General features: G+C 40.8%; 1 protein-coding gene across 1 annotated transcript in view; it reads left to right on the plus strand.

The window, feature by feature from the left end:
- Window positions 1-13,603: 13,603 nt before the first annotated feature.
- Window positions 13,604-19,112, plus strand: part of STT3B (STT3 oligosaccharyltransferase complex catalytic subunit B) — a 98,299-nt gene continuing 92,790 nt past the window's right edge. Inside the window, exon 1 of the mRNA XM_082724167.1 lies at window positions 13,604-14,811. Coding sequence (XP_082580293.1) covers window positions 14,498-14,811 — 314 coding nt within the window. The 5' untranslated portion in view covers window positions 13,604-14,497. The remainder of the gene's footprint in view (window positions 14,812-19,112) is intronic.

Below are 19,112 nucleotides of genomic sequence, written 5' to 3' on the forward strand. Positions count from 1 at the left end.
AAGACCACACTGCTTACCCTCTTTCAACTGAGCTTGACCTTTGAGTTGTTTTTTTCAGGAGCGGTTTGAGCTTTGCTCTGTTATTCCCTCTCTTGTGGCTGCCTTTGTGACCCTAGGGCCCATGTTTTCACATCTTTTGGCTGAAGTTACATCTTGCAGCTGAGAAAGTTTTACTCAGTGAAGCACAATTTACTGAGCACTCCTGCTCTTAAGTGCTATCCTCATGCTATGAAGCAATGAACTCATTTAATCTTCATAACCTTGTTATGCAGACCCTGTTGTTAATATCGTTATTATTTCCTTTAACAGATGGACAAAACTGAGACACAGAGAGTTTGAATAAGTCATCCAAAGGCAAACAGCAAGTAAAGAGAGCCAGGAAGATCTCAGGAAGTCTGGATCTGAGCTCCCCTCTCCTAATCACTACACCACTGTCACCACTGTGTTGTTTTTCACGTTTTCTATAAGGAAAATCTTGAACAATCGGTTCTTTGAAACAGTGAAATAAAACATAACTAGGCAAAAACTCTATAGCTAGATGCAAAAGAAATGATGGTCTAATGGACAGAATTCCTGTTTTATGGTCAGAAAGATCTGGGACTGTCTCCATAGCAGTGATCCTCGCTGCTCACTGAAGACCCACATGCCCCCTACATTTTCTAGGCCTCCAGTAATTGGGAAGGCCATGGGACAAGTTCTGACCATTGGCTGTGAGTGAGAGTCATGCAGGCCACTTCCACACTGAAAAATTTAATTCTTCAGTCCCATGTGTGACTCTTCAGGTCCCTCTCTGTTCACCTGTCATGGTGATGGAGAAAGTCAGTTGGTCCAGATGCTGTAGTTCTATGAGAGTAAAGCCTCAGCCAGCCTAGGTCTGCTAGCAATCGCACAGAGCAGCGTCCTTCCTAAGCCCACTTGGATGTGAATCATGAGGGACACATAAGCCTTCATTCTAGGAAACCACTGAGAGTTCAGACTAATCTGTTTTTGATATTCTCTAATGAATACAGTCTACACGTTTTACCAGGTTTTCTATGTATTCATGGAAAGGTGGTGGACCTCTCTGAGACTTGCTTCTTTATTTTTTAAATATAAACACTAGTGCTTTTTTTGAAGAATTAACATGAAAATTAAATGAGGGCTCTTGGTGCACTTGGTAAATAGGACTTGCTCAATAAATGGTTGTTATTATCATTCAGTATTATGTTACCTAAAAGTAACAGAAAAGCTCAACTGACACAATGTGTAAGGAACATGAAGGACATTTTCTTAGCAGAGCTTATCATTGGATTCCTATAAATGGCTTATAACTATAAAACAACTGAAGAATATTACTGGTACAACACATAACAGGGTTGTAATGTGCACCCATTCTCTAAATACCTCTTGTTTTCACACCCATAATCCACACCACTGTTTATAAACTATTACCCAATTTCCCAGGGGAAACCTTCTCTTTCCTCTTTTCAGTCAAGTATGCTTCAGAATCCAGTTCCAGAATCAAGAATGGAACATGTGACTCGAGGTCAAGGCAATTATCACAGTTTCCTGGTGATAGTGATTGGTTCAAGGATAGGAACTCAGAGCCACTGAGATGCAGTGAGAATGCTGGGAATCCTGCATTCTTTTCTCCTCTGAATGTGAGATGTGGAAATATTTGGAGAAGTGACAGCTATTTTGAACTACAAGGGAAGAGCCTGTCTGCTTTATAGAAAACTACATGGAGGTGAATGGTACCAAATGGATATTAGTGATGGAGAAATGGGAGTCTAGTGACATTGTTCAACGCCCCCTGATCAAGCTGCACCTGAAACCAAAACAAACTCTGGGATTTTCAGCTTTAGTGAGTTCATAAGTTATCTTTATTCCTACCCAGTTTGAAAATAGATTTTTTTTTTTCAGAAGTGTTACTTGGGTTGCCCAAAAGGAAAATGTCTAATTCTGGCTAGATGGTGTTAAAATTTGATTGTACAACTTTATATGGTGTTCCTTCCCATTCTTAGAGTTCTATAAACCTTTTTCTCTGTCATTCTTTCTGGATTCTGTACTGACTTTATTGCCTCTAATTTCCATACTCTTGGATTCCAAACTCTTCTTTACCTAATGGTTGTGTCTATGATTAAATTAAGTTTAAACTAAGATTAAGAGTAAATAAAGTTTAGGCTTACACATCCTAAACATTAAAACTCCTCATATAATTAAAATTTTTGAAAATGACAAGTTTACAACCAGAATATATTTCCTTTTTTCTCATTTAAACAAAGCCTTGCATATAAGCAGACACTCTTTAGAGGAGACATACATTTTGTTCAAGAAACATAGAACTTTAAGTTAATATTACATTTCTTTATCTTAAAGAAGAGAATACATACAGCATATTGAAATTTATTTTCATGTTTGGCTCATAAATTTGCTGCATAGAGTTATATAAAGTACATTTTATGAACTATATGCTAATGCCCAAACCATTTTTCAACTATTTTTCATAGATTAGATTATTATTTTCAATTCGTCTTTCTCCTATAATATTATACATCCATGCTCTTTGCTTTTGAGGATTTGCAATGATCTCAGGAGAGCTGGTCATACATACAGACCCAGCTCATGGATGTTGGACTTGGCTGTAGGACTGATTTTGGTTAATGAAATATCAGCAGACATCACACAGTGGATTAACTGTGTTTGCATGATTTGGTTTGGTTCTTGAGCTTCTGACATCTGCTCTCAAAACAGATCTCAAGAGTGACTGAGTCCAAGGAAGCTGAAGAGACACATGGAAGAGACCTCATCCTTCTTCATACCTGATGCTAAGCTCAGATGGCATCAGATAAGCCCAATAGAATCACAGACTAGTCACAGGCCCCTGAGTGAAACTAAATACTTGTCATAAGCCACTAAATGTTGATGCTGTTTGTTATGCAACATTATTGTATCAGTAGCAGACTAATCACTATCATCCCAAATTATTATTAAAAAGTAATGTTCAAAATAACACTTCCCTTTCAAATGTTAAGGTGCTAAGTATTCTGTCTCTGATGATCTGTATTATCTTACAAACCTGAAACACATTTTGTGATCAAAACTTACTACTTCTGTCATATGGCACTTAGTGTATTGAGTTGGAAGGCATTCATGTTATACTAGCAGTCACTAATACCGAGTGGTGATCCTGGCTTGGCCACTAATAAATTCTGTGTCTTTCACAAGTCACTTGGCCTTTCTGCACCTCTCAGTTATCTATAAAATGAGGGTTGAACTAGATTCTTTACAGGAAAGAATGTTAGGGTCATGGTCTTCAAATTCATTCACTTCATAAAAATTATATGTTTCTTTTACATGCTAGTAGATTTTAGAATGTAAGAAAGTGAGAATTCAAATCATAAGAATTTTGGGTACTTTTAATGTTCCTGAGTTTCCTAAATAAATGAGACATAATAGTCTTCCTTCCTTTACCTGTAGTTTTGCTTTTCTGTTATTTCAGTTGCTCACTGTCACCTTGGGTCCAAAAGCAGATGATACTACTTCTGACATTTGGTCAGAAAGTCAACAGTAGCCTAACGCTATATTACATGCCTACATCATTCACCTCACTGCATCTCATCACATAGGCTTTTTGTCATCTCACATCATTTCCTAAGAAGGAGAGTGAACTCTGGACAATAAGATATTTTGAGAGAAAGTAAGACCACATTCAAGTAACTTTCATTACAGTATATGGTTATAATTGTTCTATTTTATTACTACTTGTGGTTAATCTCTTCCTGTGCCTAATTTATAAGTTGAACTTTATCATAGGTATGTATGCATAGGAAAATACATAGAACATATTTGGGGGTTTGGTACTACCCTCAGTTTTCAGACAACCCCTGGCGGGGGTGTGGGTGGCAATCTTGGAACATATTCCTTGCAGATAATGAGAAATTACTGTGTATGTGTTGGTAAATTTCTTGGATATAATCTGGCTGAATATTTCCAGTTTAAGATTCTCTAATTTCAAAAATGTTTTGACTATTCTAGAGTAGCGAAAGTCACCTAAAAAATAATTTTATAGATATAGATATAGATATATAGATAGGTCACCTAGGTTGTACTCAGTACACCTTAATCAGCTTGCAGAATACCAAAAACCAGGTTACTAAAACAATAACAATCCATTTTCAATATAGTTCTGGAGACTGACTGTCTAAGATCATGGTGCTGGAAGGGGTGGTTTCTGATGAAATCTCCCTCCTTGGATTACAGAAGGCTGCTTTCTCACCATGTCTTCTGAGATGTGAGAGAGAGATCTCTAACATCTCCTCCTCTTGGTGTAAGTACACCAAACCTACCTCATGATCTCATATAACCTTATTCACCCCCCAAAAGGCAAATATAATCCCATTGGGAGTTAGGGCTTCAACATGTGAATGTGAGGCTGACAAGTTCAGTCCGTAACAACACATACAGTGACAGAAGAATCTTGTAGAAAGAGCAGGGATTCTGGCTTCAAATATACAAGGTTTAGGATCAGACCTTGCTACCTCCTAGGGTATCTCTAAGTTGATTTCCATAAAAGGATATCTTGAGATTTTATTCATTTATTTGTCAGAGAGAGAGAGAGAGACGGAGAGAGAACAAGCAGGCAGGGTGGCAGGCAGAGGCAGAAGGAGAAGCAGCCTCCCCGCTGAGCAAGGAGCCCGATGCAGGAACCAATCGGGATCATGACCCAAGCCAAAGGCTTGTTCAACCTTTGAACTCAAAGGTTCAACCGACTGAGCCACCCAGGCGTCCCTCATAGAAGAATGTCTTATGGACATTCTTAAAACAAAACAAAACAAAACAAGGAAATCAGATATTTACTAGCTTCCATCTTTCTACAAGCAAATCAATCCTTGGGTTTGAAGGTGAAAAGTTGCTATTACCCTACCAAATGGTTCAAACCACCCTTCCTGGAAAAACATGGCCATTTCTGTACACAGCCAAGACCTGACATGCAAGGTCTACAGCTATTTTTTGGTTAGGAGTGAACTCCAGACCCTTCCAATTCCTGCATTCTTAACCTGAGTTAAAAGCAACACTTCGAAATTCCATATGCATGCTCAGGTTATCCTATGTAATGGAAGGTGTTCTGGCTCGCATATGAGGTGCTGAACCTTCCCAGCATCTCACCAAACACGCACTACCACTCCGTCTGGAACAAAATTGCTGAACCCTACTTTGATCTCTTGATGATGCTCTCTTACCAACTCCTTCACTTTTAGCTTCATAGATTTGCTTGCGTAGACTGTTGCCTTTGCACTCAGGTGTTTGTTTGTTTGTTTGTTTGTTTTCCTGGCAGAAATACAGAAGTATTCAGATTAAAATTTTGTAGTCAACACAACTGGAAGGCTGCAGTTAGCTTAAATGAAATCATATGTACAAAGACACTATCTAGTCACAGACACCTTGAAATTTACTTTAATTCGGTAGTAAACATTTTTGCAAGCAAGTAAACTTTCACATTGCAAACATAGCATTAGTGAAAACGCCCTGTTATGGCAAAGAGCATTTGAGACACTTTCTGTGTTGTCTATAACCACAGGTGAATTTCTTAGCCTTTTAAAACCTCAATTTCCTTAAAAGTAAAATGACGCTGATAATATCTATACTGCAAAGCAATGGTTCTCAAACTTTGCTGTGAATCAAATTACCTGGGATGCTTATTGAAAATGCAGATTCATGGGTCATGCCCCAGGTATACTGGGTATAGGGTACAAAATCTGCAGTTATAAGTACCCCAGGTGATTATAATATATGTATTGTGGGGTCTTGTTCTAAGAAATATTATTGTCAGAAGTAAATTACATCAGAAATTACCAGGGCGCCTGGGTTGCTCAGTGGGTTAAGCCACTGCCTTCAGCTCAGGTCATGATCTCAGGGTCCTGGGATCGAGCCCCACATTGGGCTCTCTGCTCAGCGGGGAGCCTGCTTCCTTCTCTCTTTCTCTGCCTGCCTCTCTGCCTGCTTGTGGTCTCTGTCAAATGAATGGATAAAATCTTAAAAAAAAAAAAAATTACTAACCACCTGTTCCCTTTCCTGTATGGGAGTAGTAATTGCTATTTAGAACTCGTACTCATCCAAAAACTCAAATCTGAAATTAAGAGATGATGACTTGCTTTTAAGATCCACTTGATCAAAAACTAAAAAACAAACAAACAAAAAACCCCACAAGTTAACGGTAACAAGTATGCATCTAGGTGCAAGTAAACTCAAACATGAAGTTTGATTTATGATGAAGTCTGTATTAGAACAGATTGTGCAAGGTACAAGATTCAGGCCAGTTACTCTGCTTTCTTTTAAGAGTCTTGGCATAACTGTCAGGGTTATAGCCCCCTATTGGAGGTGACCATGTACAGAGGTGACCATGCACTGTAGCCATGTGACCCTACTACCTGAACTGCAATGGATAAGACCAGAGAAATGTGACTGGTCTAGATGTAACCAACAGCCTATGGAGTGAGTGAACCAGTACAACAGCCCAATAGGAGCACCTTACATGGGGGATTACTTCATTTTTATCAACATGTAATTTATTATTGGTTTCAGCGGTACAGGTCTGTGATTCATCAGTCTTTTTTTTTTTTTTTTTGTAAGATTTTATTTATTTATTTGATGGGGAGGAGAGATCACAAGTAGGCAGAGAGGCAGGCAGAGAGAGCAGGGGGAAGCAGGTTCCCCGCCGAGCAGAAAGCCCAAGGCGGGGCTCGATCCCATGACCCCGATATCATGACCCGAGCTGAAGGCAGAGGCCCAACCCACTGAGCCACCCAGGCGCCCCTCCTCAGTCTTATATAATACCCAGTACTCATTACAATACATGCCCTCTTTAATATCCATCACCCAATTACTCCATCCCTTCACTCCCTTCCCTCTGGCAATTGTTTGTTTCCTATGATTAAGAGTCTCTTATGGTTTGTCTCTTTCTCTGATTTAGTCTTCTTTCATTTTTTCTTCTCCTCCCCTATGATCCTCTATCTCATTTCTTAAATTCCACGTATCAGTGAGATCATGTGATAATTGTCTTTCTCTGATTAACTTATTTCACTTAGCATAATACCCTCTAGTTCCATCCATGTCATTGCAAATGGTAAGATTTCATTCTTTTTGATGGCTGTGTGATATTCTAATATATATTATATATATATTAGATTATTATTATTAATAAATTGTATATATCATGTCTTCTTTATCCATTCATCTGTCAATGGACACATCTGCACTCTTTCCATAGTTTGGTTATTACGGACATTGCTGCTATAAACATTGGGGTGCACATGCCCCATTGGGAGGATAACTTCTTGACTCAGCAGATTGTCTCTTTCAGGGAGCTCCAATCTAAGCTGTATTTGAACATGAGAGAGATGCTGAAGCAATGCTCCCTCCACATCCAGGACCTTCAGTTCCCTCTCTACCACGTGCCTATGCTTCTGTCCCAGGCTTTCCCTTCAAATAACCAGAGAGCCTGAAGTGCCTAGAAGCTCATGCATTTCCTTGACCTTTAGCCAGTGACTGGCAGGTATAGGAGTAGCAATACCTTGGGTCTTTGCCTCTTGTTTAGATGTGAGAGGCATAACTTACACTCCCAAGTTCCCACACTGGACTTATGCCAGGTGACCCTTCTTCAGACTTTGCTAAGGCTGTATCCTTGATGGACTTCTTCCCTTTCCTTGACTCTCTCACTCTTACCAATTTCTCTCTCCGGAGGGCATTACCATAATAAATTATACAAAAGTTCACCTCAGGATCTACTTCTAGGGAAACGGATCCAAGGCAGATGAGCAAAGATTTCACGAGAAGCACAGACTTGTTCAACAGAGGGTTCTAAGAAGCAGCCCCAAAGCTGTAGGAGTCATAAGGAATCATGAGCAGTGAGCTTTTGAGAACAAGAATAGTGAGGGAGTTAGAGGGTAAGGACAGGATAGGTAGTCACAATGGGAAACAACACAGAAGAGTTGAGTCAGCATACATACAGGGCCTGGTGTAGGAGTTGCTGAATACAAGGAAGATGACAGGTCACTCTATTGGCCTAGCAGAGTTTTGTTGAGCCACCACAATTGCTGTGTGTCCCAAAATAACTTCTTGTTTTCTGTGAGGTCTGGCTGTGCAGCTATGGAGATGTCTTCCTGTCTCTCTTACCCCTCTGGTCATCCTTTCAATAAATTCCATTAGCTGGAACCTCCAGTATATCTCTGCTTGTTGAAAACTAAAAGAGCCTAAGAAGCCCAAACTTTCAGAAATAAAATTAACACCCCAGTCATAAATGCATTTACAATGCTTTAGATGTTTAGAATATTTTTAATGACTATATCCCTTCAGCTCCTTTTAATTTTGTTTTATTATCAAAATTATAATGTAGTTTTCCATTTTATAACTTCCAGCTAATGTATCTTCCATTCTCTGTTGTGTCACTAATTTAATAACCAACAAAATCTCTTCTAATTCCTTAGTAAATGAGTTTGTTTTCTGTAATTATTAAGCGGAATACATTGCTTCAGCGTAATATTTATTGTACCTCTGTTTAAGTTAAACATTTGGGATATCAACAATTTACAACAGAAGGAAGTGATAGTTTTAAAATAAAAAAATGTATACACAAATTCTGACGCTCAGTATATATCAAATTCTTTTGTTAAGCAACAGAGAGCCCCTAGGTCAAGTTCCCTGTTTTTCTGACACCTCTAGGGTGAAATAATAGTATCTTCATATTTTATAAACTTCTTCTTTGAGCATTACTCTTACTTCATGAAAACATAATTTAATAAATTCTCTTATAAATATAATGCAGTTATTGTGACTACTTGGATTAATATAAAAAATATCCCAAATGTATGAGATAGATGACAATACAGCATCAGAATCACTATAATTGTAATTGAAATACATTGAAAGAAAATATTATTTGCTAAAGTAACTTATTTACTCATCTATTCTTATAAGGCTGTTGGGGAGAGATGGACAGTTTAGGTACATATCAGGAAGGCATAGAATTTCATGACATAAAATGAAATGAAAAACCACCTTTCTATCAGAGGAGACGTTTGCTAACAGCGACTTTATCTTCAGAAAATTTCCACCTGAATTTCTTAATGCAGCATTTTAAAAAATCCCTTTATTACTTTGAAAGTACTTTCACAAGGTACGTGATATAGAATAGATAATCTAGGAGATATGCTAAATTGAACAGCAGAAGAGTTTTTTGTGTGTGTGTTTTTTTTAAAGAACAGATTTGCATGAATTCAGTATAGATGACCTCATTTTCTCAGCAACTGGCAAATAAAACTACACATGTTAATGGTTTCCATAACATTGGAGCATACTACTCCAATAATTATACTTAAAGATATACAATCAGTGATGTCAATTCTGCCTCATTGAGGATGTGAAAAGATGCCCTTAAATATAAAACCAAATATCCTCGGCCTTACTCATAAGGGAAATGCAGATTAAAACTACCAATTCACACCTCACTTGTTGGCAAAAAGCCAAGAGTTTCTTACCAGACTCTGCTGGTGAGTTCCTAGGAAGGCCTTTCACACATTGTGGGAATGCAACTGATACGAGCTATATGAAGAACGATTTATCTACTGAAATCCCAAACATGCTTATACCAAATTTCACTTACAGTAATTTCTCCAACCAACACTCTTACACTTGGGAACAATTACTTCTTTACAAGTCTATTCCTTGTATCCATGTTTGTAGTTGCATAAGATTGGAAACAGCGCAAACATCCACCACCATCAATTGATTATTGACTAAATGATTAAATGAGTACGGTACATCCATCCTTTGGAGTATCATGAAGTGATAAAAAGGAATGAAAAATTTCAGGCAATAGTCAAAGGAATGAAATCCAACACACTAAGAGAATTGAATGTTTATTACCAGGTTCAATTTGTTAAACAGAGCTACTCTAGGTATTTCAGGAATAAAGGGTTTAATACAGGACTGATTACTTGTATGAATGTTGGAAAACCAAGGGGAACTAAGATCAGGGAAGTTGCTGCCAAAAAGTCACAGTCAGGGATGTGAACATTGAAAACTTCAACCTGAAGGATTGAAGGAGGTAGTTCTCAAAAGCTTTCCAATCATCTCCAAGAAACCTTCCTTACTCTGTCTTACTTGATGACAAGCAGTTCTTACAGCAGCTGAAAGGATGTTGTGAATCTTACGTTTGCTCATTCTTCTCTTTTTGTCTGAAGCCAACTCCCCCTCTTTTCTGTCTTCTAAATCTTGACTGGGTTCCTCTCAAACTCTAACATGGAACCATACATGGAAAAGGATCTGGGAAACATAGTTCTCAGCTTCTCCCAAGCAATGCAGAGAAGACCACGGAAGCGGATGAAAATGTGTTAACAGACAATGCAGCATAGAATGTAAAGACAGAAAGTGCTGAAGACATTTTTGAGCAGAAGAATCAACTACCTTTCTCTGGACTTCATGGTAGAGAAGTCCTTCAGTCACCACATATTTATGAATGCCAATTACATGCCAGACTCTGGCTTTCCCTGCTATGTCCAGTGTTCAGGGCAAGGGTATGTGTCACACTGTTTCTGTTCTTTTAGGAAGAATAAACCTTCTCTTAGACCTGTGTCATTTCTGAGGCACAGTATCTGCCCTTAAATCTTTTCTGGACCACATTGGGAAAAGCCAGGAGCTGAGGATCATTTTATCTTCTTTGACTTGGTTCTCTATGTGCTTTCGAAGCCAGACTTCTAAAAAGAGTGGTTTACACTCCCTGCCTCCACATCCTTTGCTTCCAACCCCTCCTCACCTGCTGCCATCTGGTTTCTGCTCCCTATAACTTCACTAAAATTGACCTTGCTCAAGTAACTGGGGAATTGTGATTGCCAATACAAGGCACACTTTTCATTGGTGTCATACATCACTTCTCTGCACTCTGTGTCACTGCCGGTCGTACTTTATGCATCTTTCTGGATTGTACTCTTTTGTTACCTTCCCTACATATCCTTTCCTCTCTGGGCCCTACTATCCCTGTTTCAGCATCCAAAACACCAAGCAGGATCAAAAAGCTCAAGTGCAGTGAGGCAAAACAATATATCCGAGTTCATGTGCAAGCAGAGTCACTTTTCTGTATTTGGGCTGGAAATTGAGAAGTCACCATATTGCAATTTATTTTTATAGATTCCCTAGTGGTTCCTCCGTAATGCATTCCTCACAAAAGTAACCTCTGTAAGCTCAGATGTTGGCACAGGTGGCCTGAGTTCCCTCTGCAACGTGCTTTTCACATTGCACTCTCGGTAATCTTTCCAAAACACATAGCTGATGACAGTCCATCTCATACACACCAAATTCTGCTTAAATCCTTTTAGGGTTCCTTCTTATTCTCCCATTGAAACAAAACAAAAACACCTCTTAACATGACCTTACAATCTCTAGCCACTTACTGAACTCCTGTGTCACATTGTTCCACATTGCTGCAGCCATACTGGCCATTTTTGGGGTTCTTTTGTACCCACCTCCCCACACCTAAAGCAGGGCCTTTATATGCGCTTCTCTGTTTGGGTAACTTTTTCCTTTTTTCTTCCTCTGATCATTTTATCCTTATCCCCGCTGCTGCTTCCCTGGGTAACATTCACATCTTGTGCAGATCAAATCCCCCAGATGTCTCTCTTTGACAGCATTTGTAGCATTGCATTTTGGTACTTAGAAATGTGACTGTTTACTCAGTGCCCATGTCCCTAGGAATGGCTGGTGACCTCTGTAAGGGAAGAACCACGTTTCTCATATTCCCTACTACATCCCGTGCCCACATAGTGCTTTGCTTAAAGGAGTTCAATAAATACTTGTTGAATGCATTAGTAAGTGAATAAAGACCAAGAATAACTGGGTTTTTTCTACCGCTTTACACTCACGGCTAAGCTGTGTTTGCTTATGATCCTTAACAATTTTTCAAAGTATTTTCAGATAATCTATCTCAGGTGGTATTAACAACTGACTTTCTAAGTAGAAGGGGCAACACATGCAGGTGATTCAGCCAATGCTACACAGCTTAGTAAGCAACAATGAGCAACTAGAACTGAGTTTTGTCACTTTTCAGACAAGGACTTTGGCAATTAAAACACCAAAAAGGAAGCAAGATAATGTATAACTTAATAGAAAGCATCTATACGAAAGATAGTAAAACAAATATCCAAATGAATTAAAATAAAAATACAAATTTTATTTTAGGTTGATAGAACTTTGGTTCATGGAACATGGGCCCAATACTCTAAATGCTGGCATTTTAGTGTGTACAGTTTGGCTCTGAGAAGAGCATGTCACCTTTCTCCTACAGCAGGGCTGTTAATATTCTATTATCGTAGAATTTCACTAAAATTCAGATGTCCAATAAGCGTCAGCTTTAAATTGTTGGTGGGAAAGTCTACTTCTGGAAACCTTTCATCTTTTCCTTAATGAGACTATTTAGTTATTTTTGTAAGGAGACCAGAGAAAAGTTACTCAGGTTAAAAGAGTAGCTGTAGGGGCGCCTGGGTGGCTCAGTGGGTTAAGCCACTGCCTTCGGCTCAGGTCATGATCTCGGGGTCCTGGGATCGAGTCCCACATCGGGCTCTCTGCTTGGCAGGGAGCCTGCTTCCCTCTCTCTCTCTGCCTGCCTCTCCATCTACTTGTGATTTCTCTCTGTCAAATACATAAATAAAATCTTAAAAAAAAAAAAAAAAGAGTAGCTGTATCCATTAGTTTCAAAGACCAGTCTCAGACTAAATATACTCATTCCTTTAGCTAACATTCTGAAGAGACCTACTGTTTAAACACAACTTCTAAATGCTTAAATTTGCTAGATGTGTTAAATTTCTTAATGGCTTAATAATTGAGTTTTTTCATAATAATATGCGAACGAAGGCTTTAACGTTCGTTATTCACCTAAAGTTCACGTTATGGACAATTACATGAAAAATAAATCGAATATGTATAGAATCAAAGGTTTATGTCCTTCACAGGGCATATATTAGAGTAACTCTAGTCTCCTTGCTACTCCATTTATGTTTAAACTCATTCTGACTTGAATTTGGTCTCCCTGCTGGCACTTTCGGCGGGGGCCGGGGGGAGCAAGTAGAAAGTGGAGGAAGATATAAAAATACAACCTAGACGGGCAGAATTTTGCGGACAGGGATCTTCAGTCCGTTATTATTTACAAAAGAGACTTCAGTAACAGCTGACATAAAGTTTCACTCGTTAGGCGGACTGTATGCAGCCCACTTAACAATGAAGCCATGCATCGGCTCGTATTTCCAGTGAACAAACGATTTCTAATTTCCAATTAAAAGAGACCAGAAGTGAAAAAAAGCCAGAAAGTCGCACTTTGCCTGCCCCCTAGGTAGGTCTCTTTGGAGCTAGGAGCCTGTTTTCTGCTCCGAAGAGTTTTCAGCGCCAGCAAAGTTGTCTTAACTCACAACATCGGAAGCAGGACAACCGGCGCAGCCCGTAGGGTGGACCCAGAGGCCGCCACCGACACTAAACAAGCTGCGCAGGCTGTGCCGGGCGCCCTGGGCGGCAAAACCCCGCCAGCCAGCCCCAAGCGAACAAGACTGGAGTAACGCGCCTGCGCGCTCAGTCATGTGACGGGGCGCTCCGCGCAGAGCGGGTTAAAAGTCACGACCGCCGCGAGCCCGCAAGCGCCCGGTCGGTCGGTGCGGCGCTGTTCGCGTTCTTTAAGACGATTCTGACGGAGGCTGCTCCGCCGTTCTCGATCACCTCCCGACCCCTCGTCCCGGCCCAGCTTCATGCAACGAGCAGAGCCGCCTAGCACCCTTCCATGCCGACCACACAGGCGCGCGAAACCGCGTCTTTCAACTGACAATGAAGCCGTAGCCGCGCAGCACGGCCGCCCCGGGCGAACCGGCGCGAGGCAGGAGGGGGAAGGAGTGGGGGAGAGCGGTTGGGCTAAGCCCCGCCCTAGCTCGCGCACCCATTGGTGGGCACCGCGGTTCTGGGCCCGCCCCCTAACGGACCTGTCGCATTGTGACAGGTGGAAGGGCCAGTTCCTGTCGGGTCGGGGGCGGAGTCAGAGGTAGCCTGAGCTCCGCCCGGACTCCAGGGGGCTCCTCCTCCTGCTCTTCACCGCGGGGCGGGCGGCGGGTGTGAGGGGGGAATGTCATTGCTGTTCGGAGCTGTGGTGCCGCCTCCGTCTGCTGCTTCTTCTCTGGCGCCCTCGTCCCGTCGGCTTTCGTCGCTGCCGCAGCTGCACGGAGGATACGGATGGCTAGTGGGGCGCAAGGGCCATCCGAGTTGATAGCGCGGCGGTCGCGGCCGCTGCTGAGGCAGAGATTCCCCGCCGCCGCCTCCACCCCCTGTCCCCCGGCCTCGCGGCGCTGAGGGCGGGAGCGCGCGGCGCTCTTCCCTCCTCCTCCTTTTTCTTCCTCCTCCTCCTCCTCCGGGTCCCCGCCCAGCACCCCTCGCACCAGGCGGCGGCGGCGGCGGCGGCGGTGAGGAGCGAGACCCGCCGCCGGGGCACAACATGGCGGAGCCCTCGGCCCCGGAGAGCAAGCACAAGTCGTCCCTCAACTCGTCCCCGTGGAGCGGCCTCATGGCCCTGGGGAACAGCCGGCACGGTCACCACGGGCCCGGGGCCCAGTGCGCGCACAAGGCGGCGGGCGGCGTGGCGCCGCCGAAGCCGGCCCCCGCGGGGCTATCCGGGGGACTGTCGCAGCCGGCCGGCTGGCAGTCGCTGCTCTCCTTCACCATCCTCTTCCTGGCCTGGCTTGCCGGCTTCAGCTCGCGCCTCTTCGCGGTCATTCGCTTCGAAAGCATCATTCACGAGTTCGACCCGTGGTAAGTGCCCTGCCGCCCCTCCCCCGTCCGCGGCCCGCGGAGAACCGGGACCGGCGCCTCTGCCGCCGGGGCTCGTCCCGGACTTGGCCCCGCGCCGCCGCCGAGTCCCGCTCGCACCCCCGCCGAGGCGAGCGCGGGTCTGGGAGCTCCGGGCGCGCCCCCTGCCCGTGGGTGAAGTTTCCCCCTGGCAGCTCGAGGTGGGGTCCCCAAGCGGGACTTTGGCCCCCTTCCGGATAAGTGTGACGCCTCCCGGGAGGGTAAACGAAGCCCCTCGCAGCCCTCTTGGTTAGCCCAGTCCGGAGTGGCCACGCCGGGAGCCGGCAGGGCGCTCCTCGGCCGACTCGTGGCGGACTCCCCGCCTCCCCACCCGTGGCTTTAGCATTCTCTCATTTTTGCGGGCGCGTTTTTGCTGGTTGGGTTGGGATCGCCCAGGGGTTGCCCTGTTGCGGTTGGACGTGAGGCCAGATGTGCAGGAGCCCTGCCCACTCAGCCTCGCAGTTTTACGATTTTCGTGTTTCTCCTTTTTGCTCTCCTTATGCAAGAAGGGGGAAAGAGCGTGAGGTGTTGCAGGAAAGGAAATAATATCCCTGAAAGTGATCTGAAAGCTGGGGACTCTTATTTATTTAACACTAGATATTTTCAGGAGTGGCTTTTTTCAAGGCCCCTGAGTGCACTCAGCACCTCACTGTTACACAATTATCTTGGGTTGCTTTTTAGAGCAAGAACATTACTCTGTTAGTCCAACTGTCACCCTCAGTATGTTGTGCACAATATCCGAAAGCATGGCATTAGTTCCTTTATTGGTCTCTGCAGGAACGTTTGTGGGTAAGAGAACAAACTATCACAGTGATGGGGAGCCTTAGGTTACAGTCCAGAAGTTACACATGGTATTCGGGACTGACCTGAATGTTTTAGGAAATTACCCTACTAAGAACACTAGCTAATTTAGGCATTACGCTGGTTTGTGAATTATTGCTTTAATTTTTTCCCCAGCTTTCCCAGCCTTTTTGGTTTTGTTTGTTTTTTACCTTATACCTGAGCCTATGCTTTTTAAACTAACTTAATTCATGTTGAACGACTTGTCAGCCTTGAGTTAATCTTACAGTCATAATAATTAGATCTAACTAAACTTTAAGATATTTATCATTTGAATACAGAAAGAATCTTCTTGAATGCTTGTTACTGTATGGATTATAAATATTTGGGGAAGCGAATTACCTATGTATTAAAATACTGGATTGAAGTTCTGTTAAGATAGAAAAATTGGTAGTGCAGTATCTATTGAACATGACAGGGGCCTGCTCACCGAGAATTGATTTTAGGTAAACAGTTAATTACTGGGACATTCTTCGTGAAACGAAGAGGTTTTAATTTTTTTCTAACATTTAAAAAAAATAACTTTTATGTTATTTGGAATTACAGGAGAACGTACTGTGAAGCCTTGGGAACTAGGTAGAATGTTCTTAGTCTTAGGTTTGAAACACTTAAGGAAATTAGATAAAAATGAAATTGGAACCGGAAAATAAAAACTGCAAATATTTTACGGAACAACATCTTAAAAAGAGAAAGTTGTTTTTTTAGATTACAATAGTAGAAATGCATGGTGACTGAACATCACAGGTAGCAAAAGTTGTGAATAGTATTTCTAAGGGAGTATCATTTTTACAAAGGCTGAATATTGTTTAATAGTAACTTTGAGGCTGCAGTTAAGGATTTCAGAAAAATTCACAACTGAATGAGGAGACAATGTTATTATTTTTCCTTATTTTTAGGGAAGGTTAGAAATCTGCGTCGTCAGCCCAGAATTACTATTGAAATTGAGTATTGTAATTATGAAGTTTTATCAAGTTACTTTACAGATAATACTCTTTTTTAAAGTATGACAGAGAATTAGAAGTTGATCTTTTTTTAGGTTTCAGGAATATGCTTGGAGAGCATAACCGTTTTTTATCTACATGTTTCACTTCTATTTTTTTTATGCATAGAAACACATTTTAGAAACACTGTCCTTTAGCTAAATGTATGAAATTTGAACTAAGTTTAATTTGTATATGCTAATCTAAAGGTATATATATCTCTTCATTCTTAAAATCTACTTTAGGTGCTTACTAATAGTTTTAATATTTACATTTTATTTTATATATTGTGTATATCCTATAATGTAATATATTTTATTATATTCCTAATTAAATGCTTCTGTTCATAATATTAGGTAACTGTCATTAGTATTAAACAATCCTTTTATAGTAAAGGAATTGTCCCTATCCCTTACTGTGAACAGAGATTTGCCAAATATAAATTTGATGTTTTAAGTATAATTTGGGTTGACTTAATGAGAAAACTAGATTTTTTAACAAACCAACAAAAAAACCCTTGTTTGCTCACTTTGGGTTTTCTTTTCATACCTTTTGAAGACCTCAGGTAGTTAGGTATCTCATTCTTGTAATCCATTCTTGTTGAAAATTTTTGAAAAGGGTTAGATTGCCTATCGTTATTACTCTGGATTTTTAAAGTAGTTTTCCTTCCAAGCTCATAAGAACACCAATGTTTTGATCTTTTAATCTAATACTCTAGTGTTTACTAGTTTGGGAGTCTCCCAGATTACTGTTTTATAATGCAGCAATGACATGAATCTTTAATAATATTTAAATGTTTCTTTCAGATTTTGTATCAACAAACCGATTTATTCTGGCCTTCTCTGTTACCTATTTTCATGTCTTTGTTGAAGTCTTTTTAGTGAAAAGTTTACTTTTTCTTTTTGATTGTGAGTTATTTCTATGATTTACAGTAGTTCTTAAATTGCGTAAGACTCTAGTTGCCAGAGGTGACTCATTGTTACAAAGTTATACTTGTTTTTTAAATTTGTCACTCAATTTATTTTTTAAATCTTGTAGCTGTTATAAGGGGTGGTATATAATGTTGGATATTATATATTTATTGAATTTTAAAGTACACTATACGTTTTTAGAACTTAGCAACATTTGTGGTATGATCTCCTCACCACTTCACTTTAGTAATTTCCTCCCTTATCAGTTGAGTTGATCAGATATGAGGAAGCAGTTCTAGAATATATTGTCTGTACTTGCCAAACATTTGGTTGAGCAACTATTTTAACAGCACCTAATTTTATCTTCTTTTTATCTGGAGCAAAATGTAGTTTCTACTTATTTTTTTTATTATTAATAGTTTTATATTAACCAAGTACCTTTTCCACCACTGTTATCTTGTTGACTTACAGTGGGTTTTCCCATGGAGGTGATGTAAAAGCTCCCTTTGTAAGGAGAGCTGCCCTTTTCCCTGCCTACACAGGTTGCAGTGGGTTCTCCCTAGAGCTCTAAAGAGAGAATTAGAATTCTCTGAGCCTGAGTTTTGACTGCAGTTAGCTGTAAAAGGGCAGCAGATGTCTTTTTGCAGGGCAGAAAGCTGCAGTTTAGAATTGAAACTTGGAAGTTCAATTTTTCAAAGAAACTATGGGATAAATTGGTATAAATAGATTAATTAGTGCAAACATGTTTTCAAAGGATTGATAAACCCTTCAAAGGATTTATAAACCTTTGGAACATAAGCTGTTTGTAACTGGGAACTAGTTCTGTACTTTGAGGTCTCCACGTTTTTCTTCACTTTGCAGATGACAAAAAGAGGCTATTGACCTCAGTTCTGAAGAAGACAAAATGGATAACAAAACCAGTTTTAGAAAAAAAAAAATACCAAATCTTAAAAAGTTACTTTGACTGTAGAACCATTAGCAACAGCAGTCCAGCTGCACTTCAGAACAGGTATACTGTCACTGGATTCTTTGTAATTTACAGTTTTTCTAGCCTTGAGCTTAAAATCATTCTAAGTTACAACAACACTTAGGGAGGAGGTGCAGGGAGTGTCTTGGCCTGCTGCACTGGATAATTGAATCAGATCTGCTCCTATCTGGTTTAAGTGTGATGGTTCTTGTAGGTAGTAAACAGGTTTTATGAGGCATATAGTATATAGGTCCTGGGGTAGTTAGGATCTGTTAGTAAAGACTTTGGAACTTTTTCTTTTTGTTCTGGATTTTCATATTTTGAGGTCTAACTTGAGTAAGACTGCAGATCTTTTACTGCCATGAATAGTTTGCAAAAATTCAACACTGATTGTAGAGGAAGCATTAGAAGCTCATGGGCTCTGACCCAGTTGTTAAAGAATATGGGGAAATTTATTGGCCTGTCTGTACTTAATCTACTTCTGATTTTTTTGCTCTCTGTAAGTGATGAGTACTTTGAGATATGAGAAAATGTTAAAAAGTTCTCTTCATTGTAATTTTTTAGTAT

Source organism: Mustela nivalis, assembly GCF_964662115.1.
Source record: "Mustela nivalis genome assembly, chromosome: 1".
In the NCBI taxonomy this organism is placed as follows: domain Eukaryota; kingdom Metazoa; phylum Chordata; class Mammalia; order Carnivora; family Mustelidae; genus Mustela; species Mustela nivalis.